Genomic DNA, 16,718 nt, shown 5'->3' with positions numbered 1-16,718 from the left:
CACAACAAACAATAGACACACTTATATTACATAAAAAAGGGAATGGGTTTTGAGGAAAGGTGTACACACATACAATTTAGTTGATCATTTCTGCAGGTTTGTACTTTATAGTACAAGTTACTCTCAATTCTCCAGGTGGTCCTAGGTGCTGACCTGTCCTTTAAAGTCATCATCACCCGATTCCTCATTCCAACCACAAACCATTTCTTTTGTCTAAATCTGGGGATATCTCAATCTGAAGATCTCAATTTTTTATCACCATTTTGTTATTTTCACCTTCCAACGTATTTAAAATATAGAGCATCTCTATATTTCATAGAGATGCCCAACTAATTCAATGCCAAATCTTCAATGTCAGTAGTGCAAGATAACTTCTACTAGGATAGCGGCAGTGAGGAAAGAGGAACACAGACAGGTTTTAGGAACACAGGAAATGGAATTGTAGAAAATTAAGAATGGATGGTGAAATGCGAGGGAAAATGAGAAATTAAGAATGATGACCAGGTTACTGGATGGGCAGTGGTGTCACCATATATCAAGACAGAGAAGAGGGGGGGAAAAGTTGAAGAATCGGGAAAACCAATTTGGGCCATATTGAATTTGAGGTGCCTGCAAGAGATGTATTTCAGGTAGTTGGATGTGTGGGTTTAAAGTGCAGGCTGTGTTATTAAGTAAGCAACTGACCTTGCACTGATATCTTAGCCTCCTTGGGCCCATTTCTACATTTGTAGCATAAAGGTGTTGTATGAATAATCTCTAAAGTGCCGCCCAGCCTTAAGACATCAATGAACTCAACTTTATCAATAACCTTAATTTGGGTTGCATTTTTATTTCCTTCTTAGAACTGGATTATCATGCTTGTGCATTTTGACAATTTAACAAGAACTTTAACAGGAAGTATTAACTAGTTGGGAGCTCATAAATCCATACAACTTTTCTCTTAAATTTTAAGAGATAGTGAAACACTGCTGTCCCCTACTGAAGAAAGACACAAAATTAAGCTTGCTGGCCTTTCTTGAAGGAAATACAAGAATTTAAAAAATAATTATAATAAACTGTTGAAATTTCTTCTCCATGAATTATTCCTCTCATAGATTTGGAGAAGTTGGAGACATTATTCCTGTAATAGGGAAAAGGAAGGAGGAAAACATAGAGGGCACCAAAGAGGTTTATGTTTGACAAGAAATATGCATAAGAGTTTCTATATCACAATACATTTTAAAAAGAAAAAAAGTCATTTAGTTAATACCTTGCAATTTGGCAATGCAAAATTAAGAAGTAATGGAAACAAAAGTTACACAGGTTTCCTTAAGTTTTATTGTCGAGAAAAAAATTATCTTATTTCAGTATTAGAAATTCTGCAATTCTTCCTGCACAACTTCTTTCCTAACTGCATACAGACTCTAGGTTATTGTGAATTATTTGAGGTTAAAATTAAGTTTGACAGAAGAGGGGACACTAACCTAATCATTCTGATACATGTGCAAGAAGTAGCCCTGATACTAAATGCAACTCTGGTTCAAAGACAGGCTTTCTAGAATAACTGACATATGAATGGCTGGCCATTTGAAAAAGAGAGAAAAAAAATTGTATAATATAGGAAAAGACTCATTTGAGAACATTGTTTTCTACCGCCTTAAGAAAAAGTATTGCTTTGGTGAAAAAGAATCCTTCCGACTCAAAATCGTTAGGGAAATGCTACCAATTGAGCAAATTGAACAATACCACACACTGACTGTATATACGTCTTTAGTGCTTTCTGTTGGATCAGCACACAATATATACTGGAACATTATCTCAATTTTATTCTCCCAATTTTAAGGATTTCCACATGCACTGTGGATAGTGCACAACTTAGTAAGATAAGATAAAAAGTGGGCCCAGAAATAAAATAAATGTGAGTGGGAATTAAGAAATTATTCCCTTGTAAAATCATTCATTTAAAAGTAAAATTTCAAACTTCTGGTGGCAGAGTAGGTAAATGCTGTGCTCACCTCCTCTCATGACCACATCAAAATTACAACTAAGCTATAGAACAACCATCACTGAAAAACCACCCAATGTCTAGCTGAACAGAAGTTCTATAACTAAGGATATACAGAAGAAGCCACATGAGAAGCCTCCCCCTCCAGGGGTGGGGGCAGATACGGAATGGTCTGACACCACAAAATTGGGAGGGCTATCTTGGCTGCAGAGGCCTCCCTGAGGAGTGAGGGGTCCCAGTCCCACACCAAACTCCCCATCCCAGAGTTCTAGTCCTGGAAAGAGAAGTCCCCATAATTTTTGGCTGTGAAAACCAGCAGAGATTGTGACTGAGTGAGATGGAAGGCTGCTGGAGTCCCAGGTGTTCCTCTTAAAAGGGCCATGTATGAACTTACTGATGGATTCATTTGCTCTGAATTTCAGCGTTGGGGCAGCAGCTCAAAAGGTACCAGAAACATAGGGGGAGGAACTAGTAGATGTCCTGTGGGGCCCAGTGTCACAGTCTCTCACCCAGAATTGTCTGGCTGCAGGGCGAGGGCTGAAGTATCAGCTTTCTCCCAGATAAAAGTGCTGGCAGAAGCCAGTGTTCTTTTGTTGAGCCCTCCCCTCACCCAGCATGAAGACATAGGTGATGGCTATATCTGAGTCTCCATCAACCTAGCTAACATAACATTCGCCCCCCCCCCCCCCCCCCCGTAATTCCCTAAGACCCTACCTCACCCTACTTGTGGGCTCACCCGAGCTGCTTCTGGTGGCTTTTCCATACAAATGGCCTGTCTTGGCTCATGTTATGGACTTTCTAAATATCTCTCAAAAGTTCACAAACCCCAAACAAAGAGCATCTCACCTCCGTGCCCTGTACTTCTTGCCACACAGCCCTAAAGCTAGCACTAATGGCAGCTGGCCTTGGTTCGCAGCTTAGTCATTGCCAAGTCCAGCACAAGTGGCAAGCATCTACAGAGCACTTTGTAGCTCATACCAAGTGGCCCGAGGCAGGGCACAGGGAGTGGCTGACCTTAGCCTTTAACAGAGCCCCTCCCAAGAGACCCCCGAAGCAACACACGAAGTGGCTAGCTTCGGACCACACCACAACACCACCCAACCACATCCACAAAAGGCACACCCAAAGGGCAGACTAGGCTGGCACCAGAATCACACTAAAGTGAATCCTACTCTGTAGGGTCAGCCCCTGCACAACAGCTCTTCCACTGTAGTCATGACCAGTCCTCACAACCAACCACCCTGAGGGTCAATCCCTCCTATTGAAGTACAAACAGAAACGAAGGCTCGACTACAACAGGGCACACACAGCCTACACAAAGGACACACGTGGAACACCCAGCACAGGTGACCAGAGACTGTGACACTGGGCCCCACAGGACATCTACTATATAAGGCCACTTTCCTAAGGCCGTGAGACATAGAAGCTCTGCCTAATACATAGAAACAAACTCAGGGAGGTAACCAAAATGGGGAGACAAAGAAGCATGTCCCAAATGAAAGAACAGAACAAATCTCCAAAGAAGAAAATGGAGACAAGCTATCAGATGCAGAGTTTAAAACACTGGTTAAAAGGATTCTCAATGATTCCAAGGAGAATTTTAACAAAGAGATAAGAAACATAAAAATGAAGATAGAAAACATAAAAAAGAACCAATCAGAAATGAAAAATGCAGTAAGTAAAATGAAGAATACATTAGAGGGACACAACAGTAGATTAGACGAAGCAGAAGATTCAATCAGTGATTTGGAAGGTAAAGTAGCAGAAAACACCCAATCAGAACAGCAACAAACAACAAACAAAACAAGACACACACAAAAAAATAAGATAAAGGGCCTCTGGGACAACATCAAGCATACCAATATTCATATTATAGGGGTACCAGATGGACAGGAGAGAGAGCAAGGAATTGAACACCTATTTGAAGAAATAATGAGGGAAAACTTCCCTAACCTGGCAAAGGAAATAGACATACAAGCCCAGGAATCAGAGTCCCAAACAAGATGAACCCAAACACGCCCAAACCAAGGCACATCATAATTAAAATGCCAAAAGTTAAAGACAAAGAATCTTAAAAGCAGCAAGAGAAAAGCAATTAGTTACCTACAAGGGAGTTTCCCATGAGACTATCAGCTGATTTCTCAACAGCAACTTTCCAGGCCAGAAGTGATTGTCAGGAAATATTCAAAGTGATGAAAAGCAAGGACCTACAACTAACATTAATCTACCCAGCAAAGCTATCTTTTAGAATTGAAGGACAGATAAGGAGCTTCTCAGAGAAGAAAAAGCTAAAGGAGTTCATCACTACCAAACCCAGTATTACAAGAAATGGTAAAGGGACTTAAGAAAAAAAAAAAAAATGGCAATAACTACACATCTATCAACAATTACTTTAAACACAAATGGATTAAATACTCCAGTCAAAAGACATAGGGAGACTGAACAGATAAGAAAACAAAGCCCTGACATAAGCTGCCTACACGAGACTCACTTCAGATTGAGACACACACAGACTGAAAAGGATGGAAAAAGACATTTCATGAACATGAAAAAAAATAAAGTCTGGGGTAGCAATACTTATACCAGACAAAATAGACTTTAAAACAAAGGCTATAACAAGAGACAAAGAAGGACCCAGTAATGCCACTTCTGAGCAATTTATCTGAAGAAACCCAAAATACCACTTCAAAGGGACCTATGCATCCATATGTTCATTGCAGCACTGTGTATGCTAAGATATGGAGGGAGCCTGGGTGTCCATCAATGGATGAATAAAGAGGTGGTACATTCCATATATACAATGGAGTATTACTGAGCCATAAAAAGAATGAAATCTTTCCATTTGCAACAACATGAATGGACCTAGAGGGTACTGTTCTGAGTAGAGTTAAGTCAGACAGAGAAAGACAAATGTCATCTGATTTTACTTACATGTAGAATCTAGAGAACAGGATAAATGAACAAACAAAACAGAAACAAGCTCATAGAGAGCATTTTGATTGTTGAAGGAGTGGGGTGTTGGTTAAGGGGATGGGTGAAGGGAGATTACGAGGTACAAATTGGTAGTTGCAAAATAGTCATGGGGATGTAGAGTATAGAATAGGGAATATAGTCAATAGTATTGTAGTAACTACGTATGGTGTCAGATGAGTACTGGATTTATTGGGGCAATCACTTCTTAAGTTATATACAGGTCTACAACTGTGTTACACACCTGGAACTAATATATTGTATGTCACCTGTAATTGAAAAAAAATCTTTGAAAAAAAATTTCATTTTAACAAAACAGCATGCTTATTCTATGAATTACATCTGAAACTCATAACAAAAGGCAAAACTTCATTTTGACTGAAAACACGAGCGTTAAGTAAAATATGGTTCAAATCCTGGTGTCTCTTAAGTGATCTTGGGAGTATTTTCTAACCTGCAACAACATGGATGGACTTAGAGGGTATTGTACTGAGTAAAGCCTAAATCTCTTCTTTAGTAAAATGAGGAGGATAATACTTACATTATAGGGTCATTTGCAGATTAAAAGTGATCATTTAAAAATACATAATAAAAACGAAGATTGCTAGACAAAACACCATTTCAACTATGATTCTGCAGTTTAGACTTTTATTATGAATATAATTTTGAGCCATCATTGCAAGTCTAAAACTGCAAATCTTAGAGGATTTAATTTTAAAGAAGTCAACTCTAGTTTTCATATTATTAATACTGATTTTTTTTTAAGGACCACCGTGTGCATGATACTATATTAATAACAAAGCAGAAACCCTATTTTCAATTTCTCTGATGTAAAAACTATCCTACTCACTTGTGGGTATTAACTTGATGTGAAGAATACAAAACAAATTTCTGAAAACCTGTAAATAGACACATGAGATTATATTTCATAATTTATGGTACAGGTATAAAAGAGTTAATTCTTGATTTTTCAAACAAATATAACTAATATAGTAATCTGAAAGTTATTCTGGTGTTGAAATACACTATGGTTTTTTGGGTACTGTCCTAATAATTTTTCATTTAGATTATTAGCTATCTTTGTTTATATTACAAGTGACACTCTGAAACTGAGTAGGACACACAAAAAAATTAGTAGCAGTCTTGGGTTAAAAACTTCCCATATATCATTTAAGGTGGTTAACATATATATAGCTGTAACATATTCCCAAACCAATAAATATAATGTTTTTAGGTAACAGACTATTAAAAAAAAGTCTGGATACAATCAAAGATGAGTAAGTCATTAAGATGAACTATACATGAGCTTTCAGTTAAAAATATACCTTAAAAAATTATGATTAAAAGCTTCCATTTCTATTGCTTTCTCTTCTGATAATTATCTCTTGTGATAGTTTGTCATCCTCTAGAAGAGTAAGAAAAAGTCCTTTTATATTTCATGACAGGTTTAATCAGGTAATTAAAACAAATTCTTTGATATCATCTGATATGTCCAATTACACGGGTATGATGTAACAAAAACAGTTACAAACTTATATGTGCATATTTACATTATATACTCAAAACTATCAAGCTAGTCAACTATATCTAAGGAGATACATTATGACATGAGTTAAACAATATTTCATTGCTTATTAGAAAGAATGCAGTCAAGCTTTTAATGGAAATAATATACAAGTGAGGCACTTTTGAGGTCAAGAATAGGAAGCAAATAACACTACATACTGGCAATGTTCACAAAAATCTATGTCTATCTTTAATACAAAAGCTTTTCAACTAGATTATTTTTGAAAATTTTCAAAACTAGCAACTTATGCAATTTAAGGAGCTTTCAGAAACAATGGCTAACATCAGTGTATCAAAGCATATGAAAGTTTTATAACCACCTGGCTGCTAGGCAAACAGTACCTTTATACCTTAAAGCCCTTTTTTTTTGGTTTATATAAATCACTTCAGTTGTGATTTCTTTTTTATGTTTTGATTTACTGCAAAACATCTTATGGTGTTATTATTATTGTGGTTTATTTATAGACCAATTTTTTTAAGTGCAACAATAATGTAAGTTTCTAGTGCTTTCTCTTACACTTAGAAATGTAATCGTACAGGTGAAGTTAAGAATGCGAAGTATTTAGTGAAGAATCTGTTTTCCAGGTGACTAAAGTTTTCAGTTTTATGTAGAAAAATGTTACTCAACGTATCTTTGGGCTAAAATTAAAAACCCAATCTTACATATACTCCAAAATGTAACCACAAAACCAAAAAGAAATTTCAAGAGAAGTATCCTTAAGATTCTTTAAATTGCCCATGTGGAGGAAAGTATGTTTCCTGTATTTTGGAGACTTACATAAAATATTAAAAAAACATCTCAGTGCTGTTCAAGTAAATGGGAGTGGGAGATAGGGTTTGGGGGGATAAAAGAAAAAGACTTACCCAAGCTATCAGATGGCACTGTAACATGAATTAAAAGTGCATTTGTATTACTTTGAAAGTTCGTATTAGGCACTGCTGAATAACCAATGAAAATAGGTAGTTTCAAGTTTTCCCCTTTAAATTTTAACCCTGCCCCAGTATCCCAGAGACATACACACACACTCTCTTTAAAGTTGTCTTGATATTAATACAGGTGATGTTCATTTTTTTTAAAAAAAAATTCTCCCTGACTAGTAATGGGAGGAAAAATAAGAATACCATTTTGGTAATGATTTGAGCCAGTTAAAAGAATTGGTTCTAGAAATGCTTCAGCACGTTCATTAACTTTGACTGCCAGTTCAAAATATCAATAAATATTTTAAAACAGGTATGTAAGGAAAAAAGTGCTTAAAATCTTCCAGCAACCCACAAGATACATTAGGGATAAGATTCCTTTTACAGTTCCTTTGTGATATTTCTTACTCCTGCTTTCTCCATTTGGAGGTGGCCCCCACATAAATAGCCCTTTACTGGTAACAGTGATGAACCCTGTCAGACCCCAATTGCCACCTCATGTCTCTGGCCTATAAATTATCCAGTAGGTGGTGCTAAAGTTCCACACCTCACGTTTCTTCAGCTATCAAGTGACTCCCCCTACACCTCTTCAAGGCAGGAGAAAAATCATTTAGTTACCAAGTCTGAACACAACAAGCCATCAATCATGCCATCTAGATGATTTCATTTTCCATATTTACTATTACTTAAGCAGTTTTGTTTAGCCTTTTGCTTATACAACCAGGTTAAAAACAAAGAGAAAGGTTTTAGAGGAGCAGCCAATAGGCAGTGCCAAATCTATATGCAGAACGAGAAAATGTCCCTGAACATACCTATACACACGTTAGAACAAGAAATTTAAACTACCTGTTAGTTTTCACATAAGAATTCTAATTTACTCAAGAGAAAATTTCCACATAGAGATTCAGGTAACATTATATCATCAGTTAGTCTTCAGGACCAATTTGGAAACTGGGTGTGTTAACTATAAAGATCCAAGGTGAAATAAAAACCATTTTATCACCATAGTTTTTAATGAAGAAACTTGTTTAAAATTGTAAAGGAAAAAATGGGGATGGGACGGCAAAATCTTAGCAGCAAAGTGGTTAAACAATTTGAAAATATTAATGCACAAACATTAAAATATTAAAGCATATATGTTGCATATAAAATACAGTACAGAACCAGGAGTTGCACTATACTGATTAGTGCTTAACAGAAGAAATGATTTAATTTGTTCTTCCCAGAAGTATATACACAGTTCATTTCCACAGCATTTTCCTATATAGCCAGCAAGTTATTTTCTTCAGTTATTCACACCTTGCTCGAACCTGAATTATAAACTCCGCAGTGACAAATATGAAAATTCATTCACAAGGAAAACCAATATTCCCATTCCACCAATAAAAAGTAATTTTGAAAGTTAACAGTCTATTCTAGGTAACCAAGTTTAGCTGAAAACTTCAGGGATGAAGATCATCTGGTGTAGCAGCATCCAAATATATAAACAGTTAAAAATAAGACTTAAAACTGCTGCTACAGAGTCACGTTTGGATTTAGTTCATCCAATTGATTTTTAGTACAAAACTAGAAATAACCTCTTCTTCATAACATCTATAGTTATCAATATATTTTCTTCTTTTCAATGTGAAATAATACTTCAAGATGATCTATATACACAACGTTGTCAGTTCAAGCTGTCATATAAATATAAATGCTTTCTTAAAAAAAGTATTTTACAGACAGATAGTGTTATATACATTGTTCAGTTTGATATGGGGCAAAAGAAGACGGCTAACAGAAGCTTAAGTGTGAATGTAAAAAGAATGATACATAAATGACATTTAAAATCCTGCATAGAAAATAAGCTTCAAATGGTAGTGTGATTTTAATGTTTATCACTTCTGAAACTTCAAGCCATTAAAGAAAGGCACACTTCTCAACTTTTCCCTCTAAGGGAATGTTCTTAAAGAACCCCTTACGTGGTTAGAGTTTAAATGTAACACTTAAAAAAAAAAGTAATTTGACCCCAAAGTACTTTAAACAATTTGTTTGAACATTTATCCAACTACTTTGTAAATAAAACATCCAGTAATACAATGCTCTGCAAAAGCAATAAATTTAATGTACAAGATATTTCATTCACAACGCTGGATTAAATACTTTCCTGGGATAGTTTAACACAGTTTAACATAATTTTTCTTTTGGCCAGTTTAAATAAAATAAAATGCAACTGAGAAAAGTTATTGTTGTTATGTGAATAATAAGCACTGAGGATTAAGCTAAAAAATTAGTAACACAGCTGAACAAATTCTGGGTTAGCGGAATGATAAATGGAGATCTCAGGAGGAAACTTTTACACTAACTATCCAGTTACACTTTTTGCTTCGTAAAATATTTGTAAATGCAATATAATTTCTCGAAGGAGGAAACTCTGAAAGAAAACAACTTGCTGGTTGAATACCACAAAAACAATCCCCAAACCTCATTTTTTTTCTATAATGTTTACTCAGTCTCTTTTTATATAAAAATAAGTGTTACGTTCCCATCAGAACATTAGACAATTACATCTGTGCTTTTAAAAAAAAGTTGGTCACTCAAGGCTATTAGAATATTTTTAAGGATTTTAGATTACCAGAATGTACAGATATAACTCAATATAAACCAGAGCCAAAGGGAAATGAGGATGAAAATATCAAATCATTCACATGAAAGAAAAATGTTATTAACTAGATGAGTAAAATATTCAAAATATAATGGAATGTGACAGTAGATATATGTACATCTACTTTAGAACTAGGAAGGGGAAGAAAAGTTTAATACGTCATAATTCGTACCTTATATTTAGTTAAATATAAACATTTGTTATTTATACATAAAACTGCTTTCAAAAAACAATAAATGATTTAGTTGCACTTGTTTAACTTCTTATAATTTCCAAGTGTTAACTTTTCTTAGACTGAAATCAGCTGTCCCCTAGTGCACTTTTAGTTCATGTCCTAGAATTCAAACCTTTAAACGTCCCATCACCTAATGCATAAATATACAAAAACGCCAAAAATTAATCCCTTTTAGTTGGATCATATTTTATGCTCACTTTTTATAGCCAATAACCAGAAATGGCTTCCTTTCGCAAATACTCTTTACAACCTGTAACAAAACATGCCATGCGCTCAAGGGAAAAGTTAGGCATGGCTAGCATTTGTGAAATGCCAAGAAACCGACGAGTTCTGCTTCCTCCACGTGTGGCCCCAATGACACCAGGCAAGATTTCATATTGCTTGCCAAAGCTTCCACAAATCCAAGTTAGCTAATTCCTGGAAACAAAGATTTTAAACTCATTTTGGCCCTGGACCCTTTCATCCAGCAGCTTTATGTTTCCCCCCACAGCACCCACATGCCTCACCACAACGATGGCACATTCTCAAAGGGACGTAGCAGCACATACATGGTACAATGAAAGACAAAGCTACTAGGGCTAACCATCGTAAGCAGAACTTGTCATCGCTAGTGTCACATGAACAGGGATCAGAAAAATCTCCCTCCGAGTCTGACATACAATGATACAACATGCTCTCTGCACAGAGCATGCAACTAACTTGATATATGCATTTTCGAATAGGGTCTGGAGCATCCTGACATTTCCCCCTGCCATTTTCTTCATGATTAAACCTTTCCTGGCAGTATACGCAGCGAGAACGTTCACCATCTTCTTTTCTTCGTTTTGACTTGTTACATTTTAATGAGGAAGGTTGTGTCTTGAATACCACAGAGTCTTTGAGTGAACTTAACTTAGTCTCATCCCCACAAGAGTACAGATAGTCTGATTTTTTACTGTCCGGTTTAGAAAACTGAGTATTGGAGTCAGTATCATCTCGCTCCAAGTCATTTTTCCACATGTCAGGATGTCTGTAGTCTGCATAACGACGTATTAAGATATCTCGAGGGTTTATTCTGACAATCTCATCCTCATCTTGAAAGCTGACATGTCGGATGGATTTTAAAGGGACCTAAGAAAGAAAGAGATGAAAACTGCAGTAAGATAAGGACTGTGAAAGCTAATTTTATGCGTCGACTTGGCTGGGTCACTGGGCCTAGATAATCTGGTTAAACACTATTCTGCATGTTTCAGTAAAGATGTTTCTTGGATGAGGTTAACATTTAAACTGGTGGACGATGAAGAGTGGAGCAGATTATCCCTCCATAATATAGGCAGACCTCATCCAATCAGGTGAAGGCCTTGATAGAGTAAAGACTGATTGCAACTCTTCCCTGGGTCTCAAGCCTGACAGCCTACCCTGCAGACTTTGGATATGTATCTCCACTATCACATGAGCCAGTTCCCTAAAACAAATCTGTGTGCGTGCTTGCGTGCATGTGCGCACACACACACACCCCTTATAGGTTCTGTTTCTCTGGAGAACCCTGGCTCATGCAGATTTTGGTATTGAGAAGTGGGTTGCTGTAACAAATACCTAAAAATGTGGGAAAGGCTTTGGAACTGGGTAATAGGTAGAGGCTGAAAGAGTTTTAAAAAGCCTAGATAGCCTTGAAGAGACTGTGGGTAGTAATATGGACGTTAAAGGTGCTTCTGGGTGAGATCCCAAATGGAAATGAGAAACATGTTACTCGACAGTGGAGGAAAGATGATTGTTGTTATAAAGTGGCAAAGAATGTGGATGAATTGTATTCTAGTGTTTTGTGGAAGGTAGAACTTGTGAGTAAGCATGTTCTGGAGAACACCAAAGGTGTGGCTAGACAATCATAGGGTAAGGGGCTTTACAGGTGTGATCATGGATCCTATTCACCATCTCAGCTGCAACGCTGTCAGGTTGCATCTAAGGGGACAGAGTTGAGAGGAAATGAAGCAAGGCTGTTGAACTTATAGGATTTATCGGACTGGAAAATAGAGCTTGCTGGCTGAGAACATGCATTATCCTTTAAGAAAAGGGAAGAAGTGGGAAAGTTGGGGCTGTTTCCTCAGTTCAATAGGGTAGGGCCACTTCCTCAGTTTCAGTGGGCCAGAAAGTACAGGACCAAGGGTTTATAAGCATGTACGTAGCAAATTTATACACTAAATTTTTTTTCTAGCTACAATTCAACTAAATGGAGTATTAGAAGGACTAGAAAATTTCACTTATATGTTCATTAGTCATATCCCATATCAGAAGATAAACTAAGATTACTTACCCTATTTTGGGACTTTAGGCTTCCACATTCCTTGGATATTTGCCACTGTACATATTCCATACTTCTGCCCTGAATGTCCAGGCTTGGATGACTGAACGTTATCTAAAATACAAACAATTTCTACTTAAATGACAAAAGAATGCAATTCTTATGTTTAATAAAACTATGTACAGTGTATATTCCAAAATTTCATAACCTATTAGAAGTGAAATTTTTCAAAATGGTTTTAATAAAGCATTATTTGAGTCATCCTATTTATTATTTAAACTTAGGTCTTTCCTTATACATTTAAAATTTAATTTAAAAAGTAATACAGACTTCTGGTTTTGGTTCTGCATGTAAGGAGTTTGGAAGTTGCCATTGTGTCCTAACAAGTAAAAAGCTGAACAGGAGAAAAAAAAAATCAACACTCATTTTGGGTCTGTAAGAAAGAGAAGGACACAGGGCAAACCACTGCCTATGAGATCGGAGACAGGAGAATAAAGGGAGTAACGGCTTAACAAAGCAGATTCATAGGTGGTAATCGCCATGGAAAAGAGTGCTGGATTAAGAAAAGCTGAATTGCAATTGATGAATTTCTGGAAGCTCAGTGTGGACAACTTTGAGAGTTAACACATTTTTTGCGGGAAACGAGTAAACTCATCATATCGCCTGTAGTTGGAACCGGCAAAAATTTTGCAAAGTAAATAAATAGAGACCTCTTTTTAAACTAAAACACTGAAAGTTTCATAGAAAAATATCAAATAGATCGAAAGATATGAATATTTTACGGAAAGTCTAATTTTGGCGAGAAAATGTCAAAAAAGCCCCGCGGTACGACGCGATTTGGCGGGAAAATGCCCGCTTACAAAGTTAAAAACTCCAGGGGGACCCAAGTCATAGTGAGTCACCCAACTTTCGTGAGTTTATCTGCAGAAGCTCAACCAGGTTCCCAGAATAAATATAAGAAAAATCCCCACATGCTTCCAGCAGGGAGAGAGGAAAGGAATCATTTTGAAATTAGAGAGCACTAGGTTCTAACAAAGTCTGCCCTCAGGAGAAACTACGTAACCAGAGCCTGACCCGCTGGGGTATTATCAGAACCTATTTGACTTAGGGAAAGAGAAATACCCAACTTCAGCCAACTGTGGTCACCCAACCCCTCTCAGCAGAGGAGAAAAAAATGACAAATACTTGAGAAGTTCACAGTCCAGAAGCATGGCTCAGACTAAAAGACATACCTAATCATAGGACTGTAAGAATGCTTCCTCTTCCCACACAGTTGACCACTATATTACTAAGTCCTATTTACAGATTTCCTTTTACTCAGTACATTATGTTGGGTTATAAAAAAAATTACATAGCATACCAAGAGGCAAAAAACAGAATCTAAAGAGACAAAACAAGCATCAGAACCAGACAAGACAGGGATGCTGGAATTAGCAGACCAGGAATTTAAAACATAATTAATATGCCAAGGGACCTAATAGATAAAATAGCATGCAAAAACAAATGAGCAACGCAAGCAGAGACATAAATCCTAATAAAGAACCAAAATGAAATGCTAAAGATCAAAAACACGAAGAGAAAGGAAAAGCAGACTCATGGGTGGTAACTGCCATGGAAAAGCGTGCTGGATTAAGAAAAGCTGAATTGTAATTGATGAATTTCTGGAGGCTCAATGTGGACTGGATAAGTGTTGATTAGCTTAGTAGATTGGACATGGCTGAGGAAAGAAATGCTGTGCTTGACAATGTATCAATAGAGATTTCCAAAACTGAAAGCAAAGAGAACAGAGACCAAAAGACATAAACAAAATATTTAAGAACTGTGAGACAAGGACAAGAGGTGTAACATATATGAAATAGAAATACCAGGAGAGAAAGAAACAGAAGACATATTTGAAATAATGCCAGAGAATTTATACAAATTAATGTGAGACACCAAACCACAGATCCAAGAAGCTCAGAGAAGACCTAGCAAGATAAATGTCCAAAAAGGTGCACCTAAGCATAATATTTTCAAACTATATAAAAAAACAAAGATAAAGAAAAAATCCCGAAAGAAGCCAGAGGAAAAAATACCTTACTTATAAAGGAGCAAAGATGGAAATCATATATGACTTCTCCTAAGTAACCATGCAAGGAAGGATAGTGGAATGAAACATTTATAAAGTGCTGAGTGAAAAAGCCCACCAACCTAGAATTATGTACCTTGGGAAATTATCCTTCAGGCAAACAAAAATTAAGGAAATGTGTTGCCAGTAGACCTACTATAGAAGAAATGTTTAAAGAAGTTCTTTAAAGAGGAGGAAAATAATATAGGCCAGAAATTTGGATCTATATAAGAATGGAAGAGAATCAAAGAAGGAATAAGTGAAAATAAATGAAACCTTTTACTCTTTTTATTCTTAATCTAACAGAGAAGTTTGTTAAAAAAAACAACAACAATTTGGGTGGCCGGTTAGCTCAGTTGGTGAGGTGCTCTTAACAACAAGGTTGCCGGTTTGATCCCCACATGGGTCACTGTGAGCTGTGCCACAACTAGACTGAAACAACTACTTGACTTGGAGCTGATGGGTCCTGGAAAAACACACTTTAAATAAATTAATTAATTAAGAAATTAACAAATAAATAAAAATTAAAATTAAAAAACAGCAACAATTTATTTGATAACGTATAATTATGTGTGTATGTATGTATGCTTATATATAAAGTGAAATGAATGACAGCAATGATACAAGGAATGAGGGAGAAATTAGGAATATTTTGTTAGTATAAGGTACTTGTACTGCCTGTAAAGTGGTTTAGTGTTATTTGAAAATGGACTTGAATTAATTGTAAATATATTTTAAACTGCAGAGCAACCACAAAAAAATGTTTTAAGAAGGTCTGATATACTAAAAAGGAGAAAAATGGGATCATATAAAATGCGCAGTAAATCCACAAATGATGGAAAACGTGGAATACAGAAATAGAAGCAAAGAACAAGGGCAACAAATAGAAAACTGTAACAAATATGAGAGATTAATCCAACTATAGCAATAATCACTTTGATTGATGATGGTGTAAATACACCAATTAAAAGACAGATTGTGAGAGTTAAAAAAAAAGACCCAATTATATGTTGTCTATAAAAAACACACTGCAAATATAAAGGCATATAGTAAAAGTAAATGGATGGAGAGTAACATACATTAATCAAAAGAAAGCAGGAGTAGCTGTATTAATTTCAGACAGAGTAGACTTCAAAGCAAGGAAAGCTTTAAGTGACAAAGAACATTATATAATGATAAAGGGGTCAATTCTCCAAGAAGACATAAAAATCCTTAGCATATATGTGCTTAACAAAAGAGTGTCAAGTTACATGAGACAACAACTGATAGAACTGCAAGAAAAATAAATGCACCCACCATCATAGCTGGAAACTTCAATACTACTCTATCAGAAATGGGCAGATTCAACAGGCAGAAAATCACTAAGGACACAGTTGAGCTCAATAACACCACCAACCAAGTGGATATAACTGACATCTACAGACTACTCCATCCAGCCCAGTAGAATACATATTCTTCACAAGCTCACATGGAACATTAACAAAGACAGACCACATTCTGGGCCATTAAACTGACTTTAAGAAAAATTTTTTAAAAAGACAGAAATCATACAATGTTTGGTCTCAAACCACAAAGGAATTAAATTAGAAATCAGTAACAGAAAGATAATTGGAAAATCCCAAAATACATGTGGACTAAACACACTTCTAAATAACACACTAGTCAAAAAGAAATCTCAAGAGAAATCAAAAGTTATTTTAAAGTAAAGAGAAATAAAAACACAACTTATCAGACTTGGTCGGATACAGTGAAATAAATGCTTACAAGACATTGATAGCACTGAAGGCGTATATTAGAAAAGAACATCTGAAATCAGTAATCTGCATTTCTACCTTAGGAAAGTAGAAAAACATTAAATCCAAAACAAGAAGAAGAAGAAAAAGAAGAATTAGAGTAGAAATCAATACAGATTAATGAAACCAAATACCAATTCTTTGAAAAGATCAACAAAATTAACACGCCTCTAGTCAGGCTAAGAAAAAAGAGAGAGGGAACAGATTACTAATAGCAGAAATT

General features: G+C 36.0%; 1 protein-coding gene across 2 annotated transcripts in view; it reads right to left on the bottom strand.

Annotated features, from left to right (window-relative positions):
- Positions 1 to 6,381: 6,381 nt before the first annotated feature.
- Positions 6,382 to 16,718, bottom strand: part of SPRED1 (sprouty related EVH1 domain containing 1) — a 115,533-nt gene continuing 105,196 nt past the window's right edge. For both annotated transcript variants that reach the window (XM_019725519.3, XM_074327922.2), the window contains 2 exons: positions 12,608 to 12,709; positions 6,382 to 11,427 (listed from right to left, as the gene is read on the bottom strand). In XM_019725519.3, coding sequence (XP_019581078.2) covers positions 10,777 to 11,427; positions 12,608 to 12,709 — 753 coding nt within the window. In that variant the 3' untranslated portion in view covers positions 6,382 to 10,776. The remainder of the gene's footprint in view (positions 11,428 to 12,607; positions 12,710 to 16,718) is intronic.

The sequence above is a fragment of the Rhinolophus sinicus genome, chromosome 3, assembly GCF_057876585.1.
Source record: "Rhinolophus sinicus isolate RSI-liver-muscle chromosome 3, RSI-T2T, whole genome shotgun sequence".
Classification (NCBI taxonomy): domain Eukaryota; kingdom Metazoa; phylum Chordata; class Mammalia; order Chiroptera; family Rhinolophidae; genus Rhinolophus; species Rhinolophus sinicus.
Note: the sequence above shows the minus strand (reverse complement) of the source record. Positions and strands in the feature narration are given on the sequence as shown.